This window comes from Hydra viridissima, unplaced genomic scaffold (genome assembly GCF_058129835.1).
Source record: "Hydra viridissima isolate aposymbiotic clone 2 unplaced genomic scaffold, HvirCarnegie_v1 scaffold_5, whole genome shotgun sequence".
NCBI classification, from domain to species: Eukaryota; Metazoa; Cnidaria; class Hydrozoa; order Anthoathecata; family Hydridae; genus Hydra; species Hydra viridissima.
In genome coordinates, this window is record NW_028324304.1 from 16,318,217 (window position 1) to 16,340,652 (window position 22,436).

Below are 22,436 nucleotides of genomic sequence, written 5' to 3' on the forward strand. Positions count from 1 at the left end.
GGGGGACATGCCGATCTATTAATTATGCGCGGTTATGATGTCGGGGTTTCTTTTTATACGCCAAATTAAAATAAGTGCGCCATATGGCATATGTACACTTATGGCAACTATTAAAAACCAATTAAACTTATTTTAACGACTTTAACATCTGTGTGAATAGAGTAAATAATTTTAGTGATAAGTTGGCTTAAAAATAAGTGACGTAACAAGCGTAAACGGTCTGATCTTCAAAATAAAAGTTATAATACATAATCGGTATTATTTGTGACCACCTTCGGTATTATTTGTGACCACCTTCGGTATTATTTGTGACCACCTTCGGACCAGCCTTGGAATCAAATATTTATGTTTCTGCTCTCCTCAATTAAATTGTCAACTTAAAACAAAATATGAAGGTTTGGAAAGCCTGTTGTCACGTTTCAAATATCGAAACGATTTTCCTCGCTTTATTAATTCCTTCTTTTATTTATTAAAAAACGAATACTTATCAAATTATTCGTTTTTCGAGGTTAAAGCGGTTGTATTAAACGAATGTCCGGTGGTTAATTTATTTGTGTTGAATTTTATAGGTGAAAAAATGCTTACTTTCAGTTTCGTTTTATCGCAAGCGAATGAATTTTTTTTTTCACACTTTGCTTTGTAACAAAACGATTTATTTGATAAAGATCAAAGGAGCTCTTTCGTCTAAATGCCAAACAAACAGACGTTTCATGTTTAGTGGCAGAATATTGGCAACATGGGGAATATGTAATAAAGATCATGTGATTTTTTAAATGAATTTCATTTAACGATAAAAAGGAATCCACTTTTATCATTCTGTTTAACAGTTGAAGACCGCAGTGGAATTCAAGCTTTTTGTGACGTCAATTTTTTTTCTTTTTGATTTTTTTTTTACGACGTTTTTCTCATAAAAACCATGAGCTAAACCATAGATTAAACCATGAATACCACTTGAAAGTTGATACATAAAAAAACTTTGTCAGAATATCTATTTGGCAGAGGCGAAAAATTAAAGTTTTCTAATGTGAGATTCTTAGTTTTCAGACCACATCATGGGCATGACGTCATGCTAAGATATTCCACAACTCGAAAACCCAGTCAAAGTTTTTTTAATTGCTTAAACCCCTGGGTCAAAAAAACTTCGGTGTTCTTCTTATTACTTTTCTAATAAAATAATGAGCGGGAAGAGGAATCTTGCTCAGCATGTTACGTTATACAGCGTCGGGTTTTTTTTGAAGGATGATAAAGCTTCGAAACTAATTTAGAACTTTATACCGTTCTGCTAGCAAGTTATGAAAATAAATTGTACATACTAATTATTATTTTATTTTGAGAAAAAAATATCAAGAACACGAAAATCTTTCGCATGATTTAAAAATATTATTAAAAAAGTATAACAAAGTTGTAGTGCCAGCCATATCTTTAACAAATGTTCGTCATCAACGTTATGGTATCATCATGGCACCATCATAGTATTATCATGGTATCATTCTCTTGACAACGACGATAATGACAATAGCAACAACCATGACGATGGTGATGATAATGATGATGATAATGGTGATGATGATGGTATTGATGATGATGTTAATTGATATAATTTATGTAAATGATAATGTAAAAAATTGCATCTTTCATTCTGTTGTGGGCTTTTCCTTTTGACAAACAAAAGGGTGTAGCTCCCAACAGGGCACATTTTCCCAATTTAAAGATTTTTCAACATTATTATTGTTACTATTATTATTATTATTATTATTATTATTATTATTATTATTATTATTATTATTATTATTATTATTATTATTATTATTATTATTATTATTATTATTATTATTATTATTATTATTATTATTATTATTATTATTATTATTATTGTTATTATTATTATTATTATTATTATTATTATTATTATTATTATTATTATTATTATTATTATTATTATTATTATTATTATTATTATTATTATCATTATTACTATTATTATTATTATTATTATTATTATTATTATTATTATTATCATTATTATTATTATTATTATTACTATTATTGCCGTTATTATTATTTTATTACTAATATCATTATCGAATAACGATACATTTTTATTTCATAATTGTATTACGATTATTATAACTATATTACGATTTTTTATTATAAATTTATAGGAATTGTAACTAAATTAAAGTTATATTATTACATGTCGATTATTATTATCATATTAATGTTGTTATTTTAATATTACGGTTAATATTCTCATATTACAGCTATTATTAATTAAAGAAGATTAAGAAAAAATCGACATTTTGAGCAAAAGCCTTCTTCTACAAATTAACGCATCAGAATCTATTTGTATTATTAAAAAAAAAAGTTATTTTGCTTTAGGCTTCTTTTTTTCACAAACAAAAGGGTGTAGCTCCCAACAGGGCACATTCTCCCATTTCGCACCTCTCTGCAACATCCCACATTGTTTTGTTTGGTCTTTCGTGATGCCTCCGTCTTTCCAATTGTGGTAATCGACAAGCGTACCGTCGCTCCATTTCCATCCTGAATTTTCACCCACTTTGTTGGGATCAGTGTTCTCAAGTCCTATCCACGGTGTTTCGCATGCATCAAAGACTCGTGTTAAATCTGCATCATCTTTACTACTATGTATTGAGACAAGCCATCCTTTCATTGATTGACAATGAATCATTGCCTCAAAATAATCTACTTTAGTTACATTTACGTTATAACATTTCTCACCAAACACAATCCATCCGCTATCGCAAGGACCTCTTAGTTTTTGGAAATCTGTTGCTAAACTCGCATATCCAGTTCCAGTTGCTTGCTTTTTGCATACGTAATAGTTGAGCGCATTTCCACAGTGATGACTATTTATCCAATTTCCATTAGCATTATACATTAAACTGCAGTCGTGGTAATCTCTGATCGGATACTGTGGGTGCCAGTTGGCATAATTTCTGGGAGAATTATCAAACCATTCCCAGCCTTAAAAAGAGATAAAATACGTAAATAACTACCTTCCATTTAGCAATAATAATTAATAGTTTACTGACAAAACCTGCTTGCGATGCTTTCAAATTACTGTCAATCATCACTAAACCAGTCCATGCGTCAGCGCATCTGTTCAAAGTAAAGACCATGTGGTTTTCTCCTGGATTTTGAATGGAAGCGAGATCGGCATCTCTTTTGCGGCATTCTCGAGCAGCATTGAACCAGTTACTGCGGTGATGAAGCGGACTCTGGTGGTAAAGTGAACTCCAATAGCAATAACCCTGAAAGTACTTCCATTCTTCCGATTCGCATGGATCTAAAAAAAATATTTAGTTCACACAATTCATTACGCGGACTTAAATATTAATATTGTATTTTAATTCAATGTTAATGATGAAAGAAATGTTGTCATTTAAAGATAATCATACCTATTAAAGATAATGATAATTATTAGAAACTAAAGACAGTTTTAGTTAAATAGAAGTAATAAATCAATGGGAGCACAACTTACAATCAGTGGTGGTCGAGTTGGCAGAGGTGGTTGTGGTGGTCGAGGTAACAGTGTCTACGACAAAAAAGTATAAAATGCATTTGAAAATGATGAGCTGAGAATTCATTTTCTCTTTGCAACAAGGAAATGAAGATACTTTGATTGCAAGTAAGTATAAAAGTTGAGTAAATATTACAACATTTGTGCAAACACAAAACAAACAACGTGAAGTCATAAAAATTTCAATCATAAAGAAACGAAACTTTAACTTTTGGGCCTAGTTTTCCTAGGTCTTTTATTTCTCAAGAAAATAGAATGCTGTATTATAAATTGTCTTCTTCGAAATAGAAGAAAAAAGCTTTAATTCATTTAACAAACCTATAAAAGATTAGGTGTATTTTAAAGATGCGAAGTCTCAAACAAAGGAAGTATTCGCTTTCATCCTTGTTTAGCGGCCGTCAGACTTTCGTATTGGTATTCTATGGTAATTAAGCATTTCTCATTTATCGAAAAATATTTACAATGTGAGGTTATCACAAACTACGATGCAAAGCCATCACTGACTATGACGTTATTGCAGACTATGAAATTTTTCTTATCTTTATCTTGTAACGGTTCTTGCAACTAAACATATTTGTTGTTAAGTAAAAATCTTAAAAATTAAAACTTACAAAGGCATGTAATAAAGAGTAATAATTAAGAAAGCCATGTTGTTATTATAGAAAGAAAGGTATTAATTTTTTTTATTAGGGTTATTATTATAATACAGTTATTATAATCAAGGTTATTATTATTGTATTACTGTTATCATTATTTAATTACGATTAGACTGTGTAGTATCAATCCATTTTAATGCAAAACATAAGAAACCACCCATTATTCCTATCAAATTTTATTTTTGAGGCTTACAAAATGAGTTTTTATAAAAAAAACAAAAAAAAACAGCTTATTTTTATAGCTTTTTGCTAATTTGGATATAAAATGAAGACATGTTTTAAAATTTATAAAACTATTTTTCCCGGTTTAAAACAACTTTACAATTTTAAAACTAGGGATCGCCGGTTAGAGTATACGGTATACTAACTTTACGGTATACTTTATCGTAAACTTGGTATATTAAAGTTATTATACAGATTAGTATGCCCATTTACTTTTGTTTGTAAAATATTTTTGGACTTTTTTAATAATCTGATAATAATATTTTCTTAATGAATTAAGTTACTGGACCATGTCTATTATTTCACTTATCATGATTAAAGTATTTTTTTTCATTCAATTTTTGTTTCTTAGATTTACTTAGTAAAAACTTTTATTTGTTAGTTGTTATATTTTTATACCACGCTGTTTGTGCTGCACTTGACCGTTTTATGATTTAAGATTATTCTACAGATTTCTCTGATCTGAAACAAGTTAATAATATAATTAATCAAAAAAATCAATTAGTAAAAAATTTAGCTTACGTTATACTTTACAGTATACTTTACGGTATACTATACGGTAAACTATACACTAAATTTTTAGTACACTCTACCCTAGCGATCCCTAGTTAAAACTGACAATGCTATTATTATGATTGTTATAATTATTGAAGTTTTTATTATTGTTATAGTTATATTTATTATTATTATTATTATTATTATTATTATTATTATTATTATTATTATTATTATTATTATTATTATTACTATTATTACTATTATTGCCGTTATTATTATTGTATTACTAATATCATTATCGAATAACGATACATTATTATTTCATAATTGTATTACGATTATTATTACTATATTACGATCTTTTATTATAAATTTATAGGAATTGTAACTAAATTAAAGTTATATTATTACATGTCGGTTATTATTATCATATTAATGTTGTTATTTTAATATTACGGTTAATATTCTCATATTACAGCTATTATTGATTAAAGAAGGTTAAGAAAAAATCGACAATTTGAGCAAAAGCCTTCTTCTACAAATTAACGCATCAGAATCTATTTGTATTATTAAAAAAAAAAAGTTATTTTGCTTTAGGCTTCTTTTTTTCGCAAACAAAAGGGTGTAGCTCCCAACAGGGCACATTCTCCCATTTCGCACCTCTCTGCAACATCCCACATTGTTTTGTTTGGTCTTTTGTAATACCTCCGTCTTTCCAATTGTGGTAATCAACAAGCGTACCGTCGCTCCATTTCCATCCTGAGTTTTCACCCACTTTGTTGGGATCAGTGTTCTCAAGTCCTATCCACGGTGTTTCGCATGCATCAAATATTCTGGTCAAATCAGCATCTTCTTTACTGTTGTGAATTGAAACCAACTGACCCTTCATATACTGGCATTGAACCATTGCCTCGAAATAATCCACTTTGTTTGGATTTACATGGTAGCATTTCTCCCCTAACACAAACCAGCCATCGTCGCAAGGTCCTCGAAGTTTGTGAAACTCAGTTGTTAAATTTGTTAAGCCACTTCCGGTGGCTTGCTTTTTGCATACATAATAGTTACGAGTATTGCCACAATGAATACTGTTTATCCAAGCACCGTTAGCATTATACAACGAAGTGCATTCGAAGTGATCTCTTAATGGATGCTGTGGATGCCAGTTGGCATAATTTCTAGGAGAATTATCAAACCATTCCCAGCCTTAAATAAAGAGAAGCTAACTATATAAACGATTATTACTTTTGAAGAAATGCAAATTTAATATGACTATAATTAAACAATAATAGTAACAGTAGAAAAAGAAAATAAAAAAAATTATTATAGTTATAAAAGCAGTAATGATAGCTAAAACAGCCTCAGCAATAGAAAAACTATAATATGAATGGAAGTAACAATAAAAAAAGTAATAACATAACATAATAATAATTATAACACACATATATATATATATATATATATATATATATATATATATATATATATATATATATATATATATATATATATATATATATATATATATATATATATATATATATATAAAGTCTTAATAGTAACGAAAACTGTTTAAACAAAGTAACTCAGAACTTTAAAATTGTTATCTTGTGTAAATCCTCAGAATTTAATACCATATTTATTTAATACCATATAATTTATTACAATTAGTTAATACCATAGCTTTTAAATCAACTGGTCATTTCACGTCAAAGTATCTAATATTTAGAAAAAAGTGCAACTTATGTTTAACAACTTTTACTATTTTTTGCATTATAAAGACATTTTATATAAATTTTAAAGATAAAAAATTTCCAAAACTTGGCTTTCAATTACCAAACAGCAACGAGTAAAAGTATAAATTCAAAATTTAAAAGTATAAATGCAAAAAAATAAAAATATGTGAATTTAATATTTCAAAACCTGCTTGCGATGTTTTCAAATTACTGTCAATCATCACTAAGCCAGTCCATGCGTCAGCGCATCTGTTCAAAGTAAAGACCATGTGGTTTTCTCCTGGATTCTGAATGGAAGCAAGATCGGCATCTCTTTTGCGGCATTCTCGAGCAGCATTGAACCAGTTACTGCGGTGATGAAGCGGACTCTGGTGGTAAAGTGAACTCCAATAGCAATAACCCTGGAAGTACTTCCATTCTTCCGATTCGCATGGATCTAAAAAAATGTTTAGCTCACACAATTCATTACACGGACTTAAATATTAATATCATTTTAATTCTATGTTAATGATGAAATCCATGTGCCATTTAAAAATAGTATTTATTATTTATTAGATATAAAAATTGATTATAGTTATAAAAGGTAATGAGTCGTTACCCAGCAAACATCGAGTCTAAAAAAGATGTCTTTTAGAGGTATAAAAAGCGTCTAATACGTCTAAAAGACATATTTAAGACGTCTTTTTTAGACTAAATGTTTGCTGGGTAGGATCACAACTTACAATCAGTGGTGGTCGAGGTGGTGGTGTCCACGACAAAAAGATATAAAATGCATTTAAAAATGATGAGCTGAGCATTCATTTTCTTTTCTCTACAAGTTGGAAATGAAGGTTATTTGATTGCATATGAATATAGGAGATGTCTAAATGTTACAACATTTGTGCAAACAAATAAACCCTTGTATGCTCTCAATGACGCAACCAAACTAAATTTTTCTACAATTTAAATTTAAATATTTTTCTGATAGCAAATAACGAGATAAAAGATTTAATGATTTAATACTAATAACTGATTTCAATGTTTTGGTGTTTGAAGGAAACCACTATTACCAGAAATGTTTTAATGCACCGAAAAGTAGTTAATGTAAAACAAGTTTAACCTGTTAAACAGGATTTGGAATGGAGGAATCTTTTGATGTATTTCAAGATTGCGTAGGAGTTGATTCTTATCTTTGGTAAAGCAAATGTTTAAAATAAGAAAATCGTTTTCGGAAAACTTTTTTGAAATCTTGCAATAAAAAGTTTGCAAATTTTTAAAACTCATTTAATTATTTGCACGATTGATAAAACATTTACACAATAAAATAAAACATTTGCATCATTAGCCACTTTATAAAAAAGAATTTTTGTCTAAATAAATATATATAAAGCTAAAGTAATACAAAGTATCAGGAATTACAGGAATAGCGGGTGTTCCCTAAAAGTCCGTGGAAATTTTAACGATTAAAGAAATGTTTATGCACAGGTTTTTATATTTAATTTATTCTCCTCATCGTTTCAAGTTTAATAGCATATATAATACGTATATGCAGGCGCGGATCTAAGGGGTGGTCATTGTGGCAATCGCCACATAGTTTAAATTTAACGGCAGCCACATTAGTTTTGGGTTTTTTCGCTTAAGGAATATCCCTAAAAATTTAAATTTATTAGCCTTAATATACGGATTTTGACTATAGAGATTCCTGCCTGCCACAACGGTTCTTATTGTACGTTACCGACGTTTTATTCAATCAATAAATGCTGTAAAAAAAATTTTAAAGTATCGATCTTTTATCAAAATTTCAACCGTCAAAAAAAAACTTGGCCACACAGTTACAAATTCCTATTAATATTATTATTACTATTATTATTATTATTATTGTTCTTATTATTGTTATTATTATTATTATTTTTATTTTTATTGTTATTATATTATCATTAATATTTCAATTATTATTATTATTATTACTATTATTATTATCAATCTTATTATTGCTATCATTATTACTATTAATTTTATTATCATTATTATTATTGTTATTATTATTTTTTTATTAATATTTATATTATTATTATCATTATTATTATTATTATTATTATTATTATGTTATCATTAATAATATTATTGTTGTTATTATTTTTATTATTGCTATATTATCATTAATATTTTAATTATTATTATTATTATTGTTATTATTATTTTTTTATTAATATTTATATTATTATTATCATTATTATTATTATTATTATTATTATTATGTTATCATTAATAATATTATTGTTGTTATTATTTTTATTATTGCTATATTATCATTAATATTTTAATTATTATTATTATTATTGTTATTATTATTTTTTTATTAATATTTATATTATTATTATCATTATTATTATTATTATTATTATTATGTTATCATTAATAATATTATTGTTGTTATTATTTTTATTATTGCTATATTATCATTAATATTTTAATTATTATTATTATTATTGTTATTATTATTTTTTTATTAATATTTATATTATTATTATCATTATTATTATTATTATTATTATTATGTTATCATTAATAATATTATTGTTGTTATTATTTTTATTATTGCTATATTATCATTAATATTTTAATTATTATTATTATTATTATTATTATTATTATTATTATTACTATTACTATTATTATTATTATTATTATTATTATTATTATTATTATTATTATTATTATTATTATTATTATTATTATTATTATTATTATTATTATTATTATTATTACTATTATATTATTATTATTATTGTTATTGATATTATATTATTATTATTACTTTTTTTATTATTAATATCATATTATTATTATTTTTTTTTAGTTACTTTTATTAGTATTGATATTGCATTAATGTTATTAACTATTATCATTATTATTATTTTTATTGTTGTTGATATTATATTACCATTATTACTATTATTATCATTACTATTTTTATTACTATTATCATTATTATCATTACTATTATTATTATTATTACTATTTTATTTTTTTTATTGCATTATTATTATTATTATTTTCATTATTATTTATATTATTACTATTATTGTTATTATTATTATTATATTATCAATATTATTTCAATTATTATTATTATTATTATTGCCGTTATTATTGTGGTATTACTAATATCATTATCGAATAACGATACTTTTTTATTTCAAAATTGTATTGCGATTATTATAACTATATTACGATTTTTTATTATAAATTTATAGGAATTGTAACTAAATTAAAGTTATATTATTATATGACGATTATTATTATCATATTAATGTTGTTATTTTAATATTACGGTTAATAATCTCATATTACAGCTATTATTGATTAAAGAAGGTTAAGAAAAAATCGACAATTTGAGCAAAAGCGTTCTTCTACAAATTAACGCATCAGAATCTATTTGTATTATTAAAAAAAAAAGTTATTTTGCTTTAGGCTTCTTTTTTTCACAAACAAAAGGGTGTACCTCCCAACAAATGATAATAACGATGATAATGATAATAATAATGATAATAATAATAATAATAATAATAATAATAATAATAATAATAATAGTAATAATAATAGTAATAATAATAGTAATAATAATAGTAATAATAATAGTAATAATAATAATAATAATAATAATAATAATAATAATAATAATAATAGTAATAATAATAATAATAATAATAATAATAATAATAATAATAATAATAATAATAATAATAATAATAATAATAATAATAATAATAATAATAATAATAATAATAATAATAATAATAATAATAATAATAATAATAATAATAATAATAATAATAATAATAATAATAATAATAATAGTAATAATAATAATAATCATAATAATAACGACAATAATACCATTGTCCGTTTTAAGATTGTATCGTTGTTTTAAACAGAGAAAAATATTTTTACAAGTTTTAAAACATGTCTTCATTTTATATCCAAAATTAGCAAAAAGCTATAAAAATGAGCTGTTTTTTTTTTTAAGAAAAACTCAAGTTTGAAAGGAAAAATGGGTGATTTCTTATGTTTTGCATTAAAATGGATTGATACTGTAAGGGTGGCGTTTTTATGTTTCACTTTATTTATTTAATTTAATTTTATTTTTTGTATAATGTTAAGTGAAGGTAAGGGTAAGAGGAAGGTGAAGGGGAAAAAGAAGGGGAAAGTTTGGGTTTAGTATTGTTTGGATTAGGTATATGGAGGTTGGAATCGAGGTTAGTGGTCTGAGGAGTACTTGGTTAGGTAAGGGCGAGGTTTGGGAAAAGTTTGGTTAGGAATGGGCAAGATTTAATCTAAAAGGACTAAACTGATATTCGCCGTTCTCAGTATATTCTATAATATAATAAAACTCAAAAAATGTTCTATTAATGTGTAATGGTTAGCACTCTTATTCTTATAACTTTTATATAATACAAATAATATTCTGTTACGCTTCTTGCTGTGTTCAATACTGTTTATATCAATTACTCCTCTTTCTTTTATATCTTCCTTTTATTACAAATATCTCTTCTTTAATTAAATCTTTTGGTTTTTCTCCAACAATCAATATTAAAATCTTCTTCTTTTCTTCTTTTATTCAACTACTTATTATAAAACTGCTTATTCATCAAAGTACTTTTCTTATCACAAAATTTTTTCTCTTCTTTAAAATCCTCTTTAAACCTCTTAAAAACTCTTTTCTCTTAAAATCCTCTTTTAAATCTCTTCTTCTAAGGAGACGACCGTACTCATCAGTCGCTCTAATTTCTCTTTCCAAATCTCTCAACTCACTCTAAGACTCCCTCTATCTCTAATTCTCCCAACCAACTGTTAGGCTCCTTCTTTTTTGAGCTTTTATAGTTTTTTTGCTTGTTTTCCAGTTGCGAAATCTTATCATTTATTTGTATGGCAGGTTGATGAGTCTTCGTGTTTGCATCTTCTCTCAGTTGTTTTTAACTTTTCTTCTTTCCGTTTTATCGTTTACTTACGTGATAGATCGGTGAATCATCGTGTTTTAGTCTTTTCTGATCGTTGTTTTTGACTTTTCTAATTGTCGCTTTATCGTTTACGAGTCTTCGCGTTTACGTCTTTTCTCAGTTGTTGTTTTGAACTTAATTCTTTTTGCATTATCATTTATTTATGTGAAGAGTGGACGAGTCCTCTTGTGGGTATCTTTTCCGATCGCTGTTTTGACTTTTCTTATTGTCGCTTTATCATTTACGCGTCTTCGTGTTTACGTTTTTTCCGAGTTGTATTTAACTTTTCTTCTAACGCTTTATCACTTCTTTATGTGAAGAGTTGGTAAATCATCTTGTGAATATTTCTTTATCGATCGTCTTTTTTATTTTAGTTCTCCCTCTTCACAATACTACACAGTCTAATCGCAATTAAATAATGATAACAGTAATACAATAATACAGTGGGTTGCATAAATATAGAGTCACTAGTTTTTTTATACAAAATTTTTGTTTTTCAAAATTATCTTTGAAACCAACAAATTCATACGATTAAAAGCATATTACACGTGTTAATTAATTGATTCTCTATCGAATGGTATAAAATTCGAACTCATTAGGTTAACCAGTCTTGAGTAATTATTAATTCAATTAGAACATACCTGTATTTCTAATGTAGCAAAAATATAGAGTCAACTAAAATTTAACGACTTAAGTTGAAATATCTTAACGAAATGTTATCCGAGCGATCTAAAATTTGGTGGTTGATTTCTTTCGAACGATATAAACGTTCTTGCAAAAATAAAATTAAGTTATCATTTTTAAATCTTGAGTTATTCGCATTGGTAATTATTTGCTAAAGTAAAAAGACAAAAATGGGTAGAAAAGCTGTTTCAGACAACGTACAATGGCATATTGTAGGTCTACTAAAAGATAAAACAAAAAACCAACGAGAAATAGCTCGAATGTATAATGTTTCGCTTAAATGTGTGCAAACAACGTTGAAAAACCACGAGCTACATAATGATGTCAAAGATTTACCAAGGCTTGTTAGACCTTTATAACTAATTTCAAGAGACCAAAGTTATCTCCATCGAAAGGTTGGACAAGACCCTAAAGTTTCTTACCGCGAACTTGCTGAAGGGTTCACAAATACGCCTGGTAACGTTTGTGTTAGTAGATGGATTGTCCGAAGATGCCTAAATAAGAAAGGCTTAGATTGCTATGTCGCTGCACGAAAATCACTTTTGCGTGTCTAAGATCGCCTAAAAAAATTAAAGTAGTGAAGAGAAAGACTTTACTGGTCTGTAGAAGACTGGGCCAAAGTCGTTCTTAGCGACGACTCCATTTTTGAGCTAATAAATAGCAAGTCAAGATTAATCATTAAGAGGCTGGCTGGTGAAAAGTTCAAAGAGCGTTTTTGTGTACCAAGGATACAAGGCAGAGGAGGATCAGTCGGAATATGGGGATGCTTTTTCCATAAAGAAACAAGGTCATACAACATTTATAACGGCGGAATTAACCAGTGCAACTACAAAGAGAACCTCGAAAGTAAACTTTTACCAACAGCCAGAGCCAGCTCGTTCTTAAATCTCAATCCCATCGAAAACCTTTGAGCTTTGTTTGTTTTGAGTCGTATATATTTCTCATAAAAAATCTTAAATTTTTTTTTTTTGAAAAAATTTTTTTTCTTATTTTGTTTATAAAACCACTATTAACAAAAATTTAAAACAATTTAAATTATTAACTTTTTTTGTTTGCTTTAAATTTAAAAGAACATTAAAAAAATTATATTCAAAATCAACTGACTCTATATTTATGCAACCCACTGTAATAACTTTAATTATAATAACCGTATTATAATAATAACCCTAATAATAACCCTAAATATAGTATAAAATTACCCTAGTAAAGAGAATCAAATTGATTAAAGATCCATTAAAAATCAATTAAAGGTCCAGAAAAAAACACCAACTTCAGAATCATCAGAATCAGTTGTATTATAAAAAAAAAAAGTTATTTTGCTTTAGGCTTCTTTTTTTCGCAAACAAAGGGGTGTAGCTCCCAACAGGGCACATTCTCCCATTTCGCACCTCTCTGCAACATCCCACATTGCTTTGTTTGGTCTTTTGTGATGCCTCCGTCTTTCCAATTGTGGTAATCGACTAGCGTACCGTCGCTCCATTTCCATCCTGAGTTTTCACCCACTTTGTTGGGATCAGTGTTCTCAAGTCCTATCCACGGTGTTTCGCATGCATCAAATATTCTGGTCAAATCAGCATCTTCTTTACTGTTGTGAATTGAAACCAACTGACCCTTCATATACTGGCATTGAACCATTGCTTCGAAATAATCCACTTTGTTTGGATTTACATGGTAGCATTTCTCCCCCAACACAAACCAGCCATCGTCGCAAGGACCTCGAAGTTTGTGAAACTCAGTTGTTAAATTTGTTAAGCCACTTCCGGTGGCTTGCTTTTTGCATACATAATAGTTACGAGTATTGCCACAATGAATACTGTTTATCCAAGCACCGTTTCCGTTATGCAGCGTAGCACATTCGTGATAATCTCTTAATGGATGCTGTGGATACCAGTTGGCATAAATTCTGGGGGAGTTATCAAACCATTCCCAACCTTAAATTATGATAAGTTAACTATACCACCGATTATCATTTTTAAAGAAAGACAGAATTAGTATGGCTATTATAAAGTAATAATAATAATAATAATAATAATAAAAGTTTAACAAGAATTTCAGATAAAAATATACTAGTTATAATAATGTAATAGTCATAATAATGATAATAAAAATAGCAATTATAATAGAATCAGCCTTAGCAACAGAAGAATAGTAGCAACAAAAAGATATATAAAAATGTAATGTAACAATAATATTAATAATAACAATAATAATAACAATAACAATAAAAATAACAACAATAATAATAATAGTAATAATAATAAGAATAACAATAACAATAATAATAATAATAATAATAATAATAATAATAATAATAATAATAATAATAATAATTATACTAATAATAATAATAATAATAATAATAATAATAATAATAATAATAATAATAATAATAATAATAATAATAATAATAATAATAATAATAATAACAATAATAATAATAATAATAAGAAGAAGAAGAAGAAGAAGAAGAAGAAAAAGAAGAAGAAGAAGAAAAAGATGAAGAATATTAATAAAAATTTTATAAAAAGGTTATCTTGTATAAGTGCTTAAGATTTTAATATTTTGATAGATTTCGTCGCTAAACAAGTGGGAACTGGATTCATTTGGTTGACCTCGCCATCATATTACTAAGTTTTTTCCAACTAATTTACAATTTTTTTAAAGATAATGACGTAATAAATAACGTTTTGTAAAAAGTTTTATAGTTAAACATTTGAGCAGCCAAAAAAACAACGAATCCGAAAAAAAGATTTCCATAGAAAAATTATGCTCCCTTATTTTCCACTCAAAACGCAAAACTTATTTAAGTTTATATCATAGCTTTTACATCATCTGGTCATTCAACATCAAAGTATCCAGTTTTTAGAAAAAAATGCAACTTAGATGCAATGATTTTTGCAAATTTTTCCTATACAATGAAGCTTAGTTCGACGAAAGGCTTCCTTTTCATTGTGAGTCTATTTCTTACTTTAAGACTTGCCAAGAGATTCTGTTTCTTATTATAGGACTTAACTCATAATATATCTAAATATTTACGACATTCAGTGACGCGTACAAAAATAGGATCATGAAAAGGGTCACAAACAACAATTCCTTGAAAGGTAATCGTTGCTCTAAATGTAAAAGTGTAAATACAAATTATGTGAACTAAGTATATGAAAACCTGCTTGCGATGTTTTCAAATTACTGTCAATCATCACTAAACCAGTCCATGCGTCAGCGCATCTGTTCAAAGTAAAGACCATGTGGTTTTCTCCTGGATTCTGAATGGAAGCAAGATCGGCATCTCTTTTGCGGCATTCTCGAGCAGCATTGAACCAGTTACTGCGGTGATGAAGCGGACTCTGGTGGTAAAGTGAACTCCAATAGCAATAACCCTGGAAGTACTTCCATTCTTCCGATTCGCATGGATCTAAAAAAATGTTTAGCTCACACAATTCATTACACGGACTTAAATGTTAATATTATTTTTTGATTCAATGTTAAAGATGAAATAAATGGTGCCATTAAAAAACAGAAGATAATAGTTATTAGCAACTAAAGACAATTGTAGCTATACACAAGTAATATGTCGTTGGGAACACAACTTACAATCAGTGGTGGTCGCTGTGGCAGTGTCTACGACAAAAATGTATAAAATGCATTTGAAAATGATGAGCTGAGCATTCATTTTCTCTTTACTACAAGACGGAAATGAAAATATAAAAGTATAAAAAAATGAATAAATATTACGGCACATGTGCAAACAAAAAAAAAAAAAAGAACGTGAAGCCATAAAAATCTTTCGACATAAAGAAACGAAACTTAAACTTTTGAGCCTAAATTTCCGAGGTCTTATTTTATTCTCAAAAAATTAGAATGCTGTGTTATAAATAACTTTCTTCGAAAAAAAAAAAAAAAAGAACAAAACTTCGATGTTAACTCATTTAATAATCGAACTTGTGAAAGGTTTAGTGTACTTTTAAAGATGCATATTTTCAAACAAAGGAAGTATACGCTTTCATTCTCGTTTAACAATCTTCAACCTTCAGGATTTCGTTTACTATTTTGGGGTAATTAAGCATTTTTTATTTATCGAGAAATATTTACGATATGAGGTTACCATACACTATGATGCAAAGTTATTAAAAGCTACGATGCAAAGCTATCACTGAATATTAGGCTATTGAAGACTGTGAAGTTTTTCTTATCTTTATCTTTTAACGGTTCTTGCAACTAAACATATTTGTTATTAAGTAAAAATCTTAAAAATAAAACCTTATAAAGACATATAAAAAAGAGTATTAACTAAGAAAGCCATGGTATCATTATAGAAAAAAAAGGAAATAATTTTATATTAGAGTTATTATTATAATACGGTTATAGCAATTAGGGTTATTATTGTATTGCTGTTATCATTATGCAAAACATAAGAAAACACCGATTGTTCCTTTCAAACTTTCTTTTTGAGGTTAACAAGTTGAGTTTTTGTAAAAAAAAAAAACAGCTCATTTTTATAGCTTTTTGTTGATTTTGGATATAAAAGAAGACATGTTTTAAAATTTATTAAACTATTTTTCCTTGTTTAAAACAACTTTATAATGTTAAAACAAGGGATCGCCCAACAATAATTTTGTGCAAATTAGTTTGAGCAAAATTCTTCAAATGAAGTTGGACGAACACGATTTTTTGAAAATGATGAACTGAGCATTCATTTTCTCTTCTCTACAAGACGGAAATGAAGATATTTTTATTGGAGATAAGTATAAAAAATGAACAAATATCGCGAGGTTAGAATTATTTTGTTCTATCTTCTACTTTAATAGTTGGGAGAAAATAAGTTATTAATTTTAGTAAATAAGATTGCTTTAAAAATACGCTCTATTTTACAATTTTTTTTTAAAATAATTTGTTTAAACATAAATTATTTAGAGCATAAGTTATTATTTCTTTAAAAATTAAAGCTAAAATTTTAAATAATTTTTACTTTAAGAAAAAAAATCAAAAACTTTCTCCCAACTTTTAAATTTGGAGATGGAACAAAATAATTCTAATCTCGCGATATTCCAGCGCATGTGCAAGCAAAAAGATAAAGAACGTGAAGTCATAAAATCTTTCAACACAAAGAAACGAAACTTTAAACGTTTGAGCCTAATTTTCTAAGGTCTTTTTTCTCAAAAAAATATAGAATGCTTTGTTAGAAATTAATCTCTGAAAAAGATAATAACAAAACTTCGATATTAAATCATTTAATAAAACTATAAAAGATTAAGAGTATTTTTAAAGATGCAGGTTCTCAAACGTAGAAAGTATTCGCCATTAACCTCGTTGAGCAATTTCAGGCCGTCAGAACTTCATTCTAGTTTTTTAGGATAATTGATATTTTTCATTCATCGAAAAATATTTACGATGTGAGATTGTCACAGGCTATGATGTTTTTCTCGTCATGACTTAATAACAGTTCTTGTAACTAAACATTTTTGTTATCAAATAAAAAAATCAATAACGAAATCTTTCAAAGAGTTATTACAGAGGGGTTAAGGGAGAAAGTATTATATAGTATTGTATATTATATATAGAGAAAATAATCTAATATTATACGGTATTACTAATTACATTACAGTAATTACTATAATACGGTTACTATTATTATATTGCGGTTATGATTACAACTTATAGCTACTTTACGGTTATTACAAATATTTTAAGGCTACTATTCCTAAATTAAGATTATTATTGTTGATATTAAAACACGCTTTCGAATACGTATTACGAATATTATAACTATATCAAGGTTTTTATTATAAACTAATAGAAATTGTTACTAAATTAAAAGGTATTATTACTACATAATGATTATTAATAGCATATTAATGTTGTTGTTGCAATATTATGCCTTTTATTTCTTAATTAAGGTTATTATTATTATTACTTTATGACTGTATTATAATACTACGGTTCGTACTACGGACTGTATTATAATACTACGGTAAAATAAAGAATATGAAGAAAAACAACAATTTGAGCAAACGGCATCTTCTTCAATTTAACACATCAGAATCTGTTTGTATTATAAAAAAAAAAAAGTTATTTTGCTTTAGGCTTCAATTTTTCGCAAACAAAGGGGTGTAGCTCCCAACAGGGCACATTCTCCCATTTCGCACCTCTCTGCAACATGCCACATTGCTTTGTTTGGTCTTTTGTAATACCTCCGTCTTTCCAATTGTGGTAATCGACTAGCGTACCGTCGCTCCATTTCCATCCTGAGTTTTCACCCACTTTGTTGGGATCAGTGTTCTCAAGTCCTATCCACGGTGTTTCGCATGCATCAAATATTCTGGTCAAATCAGCATCTTCTTTACTGTTGTGAATTGAAACCAACTGACCCTTCATATACTGACATTGAACCATTGCCTCGAAATAATCCACTTTGTTTGGATTTACATGGTAGCATTTCTCCCCTAACACAAACCAGCCATCGTCGCAAGGTCCTCGAAGTTTGTGAAACTCAGTTGTTAAATTTGTTAAGCCACTTCCGGTGGCTTGCTTTTTGCATACATAATAGTTACGAGTATTGCCACAATGATAACTGTTTATCCAAGCACCATTAGCATTATACAACGAAGTGCATTCGAAGTGATCTCTTAATGGATGCTGTGGATGCCAGTTGGCATAATTTCTGGGAGAGTTGTCAAACCATTCCCAGCCTTAAATAAAGATAAATTTGTTATTTAAACGATTATTACTTTTAAAGAAAGACAATATTATCATGACAGTAATTAACAATAGTAATAACAGTATCACAAGAAACTAAAAAGTTTATATAAATGATAATGACTGTATAACAAGAAAATAAAATATACTATACAATAGTTATAGTCATAAAATACACCATCGGAATTAATACAACTTCAGCAACGCAAAAAGCTATAATAGGAGTAATAGTAACAATTACAATGATAAGAACATAAAAAATAATGATAGATTTATGATAATGTTAGTAGCAATGAATAAAGTTTAAACAAAGTAACAAGAAATTTTTTATAAAATTGTTATCTTGTGTAAATCCTTAGAATTTGGCATTTTATCTTTAGATGCCAATAACAAGATGTCGGTACTTTTAGGCAATAAATTTACTCATTTGAATGGTCAACGTTGCCATTTTTTAAATAAGTTCATTTCCACTGATTTACATGATTTTTAAAAATACTGAAGTAATAAATGACGTTTTGTATGAAATCTTATATTATATATAAGGTTTTATAACTAAACATTTGAGCAGCCGAAAAAAAACGAATCCGAAAAAAAGATTTCCATAGAAAAATTATGCTCCCTTATTTTCCTCTCAAAACGCAAAACTTATTTAAGTTTATATCATAGCTTTTACATCATCTGGTCATTCAACACCAAAGTATCCAGTTTTTAGAAAAAAATGCAACTTAGATGCAATGATTTTTGCAAATTTTTCCTATACAATGAAGCTTAGTTCGACGAAAGACTTCCTTTTCATTGTGAGTTTATTTCTTACTTTAAGACTTGCCAAGAGATTCTGTTTCTTATTATAGGACTTAACTCATAATATATCTAAATATTTACGACATTCAGTGACACGTACAAAAAAAGGATCATAAAGCGTCACAAACAACAACGCCTTGAAAAACGCTTTTAAAGATAGTCGTTGCTTAAAATGTAAAAGTGTAAGAGCAAAATATGTGAACTAAGTATATGAAAACCTGCTTGCGATGTTTTCAAATTACTGTCAATCATCACTAAACCAGTCCATGCGTCAGCGCATCTGTTCAATGTAAAGACCATGTGGTTTTCTCCTGGATTTTGAATGGAAGCGAGATCGGCATCTCTTTTGCGGCATTCTCGAGCAGCATTGAACCAGTTACTGCGGTGATGAAGCGGACTCTGGTGGTAAAGTGAACTCCAATAGCAATAACCCTGGAAGTACTTCCATTCTTCCGATTCGCATGGATCTAAAAAAATGTTTAGCTCACGCAATTCATTACACGGACTTAAATTTTAATATTACTTTTTGATTCAATGTTAATGATGAAATAAATGGTGCCAAAAACAGAAGATAATAATTATTAGAAACCAAAGAGAATTGTAGCTATACACAAGAAATAAATCGCTGGGAGCACAACTTACAATCAGTGGTAGTCGCTGTGGCAGTGTCTACGAAAAAAAAGTATAAAATGCATTTGAAAATGATGAGTTGAGCATTCATTTTCTCTTCTCTACAAGTTGGAAATGAAGGTTATTTGATTGCATATGAATATAGGAGATGTCTAAATGTTACAACATTTGTGTAAACAATGACGCAACCAGTCTAAATTTTATCTAGTCATAATGATATATACAAAAGTTTTTTCTTAGAGTTTTTCTGATGATAAATAACGCGATATAAGATCTAATAATTCTAATGAATGATTTCAACGTTTTGGTGTTTGAAGGAAACCCCTTTTCCTAAAAGTGTTTTAATGCACTAAAAAGTTGTTTTTGTAAAACGAGTTAAACCTGTTAAAGAAGAATTGGAATGGAGGAATATTTTGATATATTTAAAAGTTGAATAAGAGTTGTTTCTTATCTTTGGTAAAGCAAATGTCTAAAATAAGAGAATCGTTTTTTAGAAAGCTTTTTTAAAATCTTGCAATAAAAAAGTCTGCGAATTTTTCAAAACCATTATAAAGTCTTCAAATGATTATTTGCACTTTTGATAAAACATTTGCACAATAAAATAAAACATTTACATTATAAACTACTTCAAAAAAAAGAATTTTTATCTAAATAAATATATATATAGCTAAAGCAATACAAAGTATCAGGAATTTTAGGAATACCGGGTGTTCCCTAAAAATTCGTGAAAATTTTCACGTTTAAAAAATGTATATGCACAGGTTTTTTTATTTACATTGTTTTCCTTATCGTTTCAAGTTTAATAGTATATATGAGACATTACACGCATATATATATATATATATATATATATATATATATATATATATATATATATATATATATATATATATATATATGATACTTTACATAAGTATCACACAATTTTAAAAATTAAGGTCGAAAAAGAATTACAAAGAAAGTGAAATTAAGAATTTTATTTAAATATTCGACAAATCTATTTTTTAACAAAAAAAAAAAAAATCACTTTTAAGCAGAAAATATCTCGAGACAGGCCACCTCTGACTTAATCAAGCGTACCTAAAAACAATTTTTGGCCATGAAAGAATGAAGGATGAGAAGAATTGGTCAAAAAAAAAAAAAAAAAAGAATATCAAACGCCTGAGTTTTACAATAGCATTTCATTTTACAATAGCATACCACTCTAAAGTTCTGATTGAAAGCCCAACGACGGCTGTTATACGTTCAAAACAATGTCAACTATTTAAATGGTCGAATGAACAAAAAAATTGTAATACAAAAGTGAACTAAAGACCACCGAAATCGAATTCGAATCTACTGCGATTACTTGCATCGGAATCATCAAAGATTTTATTTACGGAACTTTTTAACTGTTTTTAACAATTTAACAATTAACGGAAATGCTAATTCTACTCGAATGAGGTTGCACAAACTCCTTATAGCTAAAAATATCTATTGTATTTTAGTTTTTTTAAGACTCTAAAAAATGTGGTCTTTTTCCCCAACATGTAGCTAATTCTATCAAGTTTATTTGTACCAAACCATTATCTTCGCTATTTGATGATGGAGCATAGTATCTATGTTCATCATTAGTGAGCTAATGCCATCATAGCCATTATAGGATTTATTACTTAATGAATTTACCGAAAAATGACATCTATCCAGATTTTCTGTTACTTCAAAAATGTGTTTATCCTCAGTTTTGGTACCTTCATGTGATCCAGAATAAGGACCACAGAAAGGTACCGATTGGAAAAGTAGTGCTAAGTTAACTATCGAAGCGGCGTTTATTCTCATTATCAACATCAGTACTTTTGCAAAAATCTTTTTGCGACGATCAAGTGTTATAAGTAAATACAGCATAAACTATCTACTGTTACTGTACTGTATCAGTTGATAGTTAATGTATTTATAGTACTTAAGTTCTGATCTGGAAAAATTCTGGTTATTCGCCTGATACTGCAGGCTTAGTTCACCT

General features: G+C 27.5%; 4 protein-coding genes across 4 annotated transcripts; all 4 read right to left on the reverse strand.

The window, feature by feature from the left end:
* Positions 1 to 2,298: 2,298 nt before the first annotated feature.
* On the reverse strand, positions 2,299 to 3,644 carry LOC149888958 (C-type mannose receptor 2-like). The gene is made up of 3 exons (XM_090086564.1): positions 3,503 to 3,644; positions 3,059 to 3,307; positions 2,299 to 2,985 (listed from the first exon to the last, which is right to left on the reverse strand). The coding sequence occupies exons 1-3, from the start codon at positions 3,606 to 3,608 to the stop codon at positions 2,366 to 2,368; spliced, it is 975 nt and encodes a 324-aa protein (XP_089942690.1). The 5' UTR covers positions 3,609 to 3,644; the 3' UTR covers positions 2,299 to 2,365.
* A 1,789-nt stretch (positions 3,645 to 5,433) lies between these two features.
* LOC149888959 (C-type mannose receptor 2-like) lies at positions 5,434 to 7,529 on the reverse strand. The gene is made up of 3 exons (XM_090086565.1): positions 7,373 to 7,529; positions 6,838 to 7,086; positions 5,434 to 6,120 (listed from the first exon to the last, which is right to left on the reverse strand). The coding sequence occupies exons 1-3, from the start codon at positions 7,449 to 7,451 to the stop codon at positions 5,501 to 5,503; spliced, it is 948 nt and encodes a 315-aa protein (XP_089942691.1). The 5' UTR covers positions 7,452 to 7,529; the 3' UTR covers positions 5,434 to 5,500.
* Positions 7,530 to 13,404: 5,875 nt separating this feature from the next.
* On the reverse strand, positions 13,405 to 16,018 carry LOC149888960 (C-type mannose receptor 2-like). The gene is made up of 3 exons (XM_090086568.1): positions 15,905 to 16,018; positions 15,477 to 15,725; positions 13,405 to 14,244 (listed from the first exon to the last, which is right to left on the reverse strand). Exons 1-3 carry the CDS (start codon positions 15,981 to 15,983, stop codon positions 13,625 to 13,627), a joined length of 948 nt encoding a protein of 315 aa, XP_089942694.1. The 5' UTR covers positions 15,984 to 16,018; the 3' UTR covers positions 13,405 to 13,624.
* Positions 16,019 to 18,312: 2,294 nt separating this feature from the next.
* Positions 18,313 to 20,604, reverse strand: LOC145189025 (C-type mannose receptor 2-like). The gene is made up of 3 exons (XM_090086567.1): positions 20,450 to 20,604; positions 20,026 to 20,274; positions 18,313 to 18,999 (listed from the first exon to the last, which is right to left on the reverse strand). Exons 1-3 carry the CDS (start codon positions 20,526 to 20,528, stop codon positions 18,380 to 18,382), a joined length of 948 nt encoding a protein of 315 aa, XP_089942693.1. The 5' UTR covers positions 20,529 to 20,604; the 3' UTR covers positions 18,313 to 18,379.
* Positions 20,605 to 22,436: the final 1,832 nt, after the last annotated feature.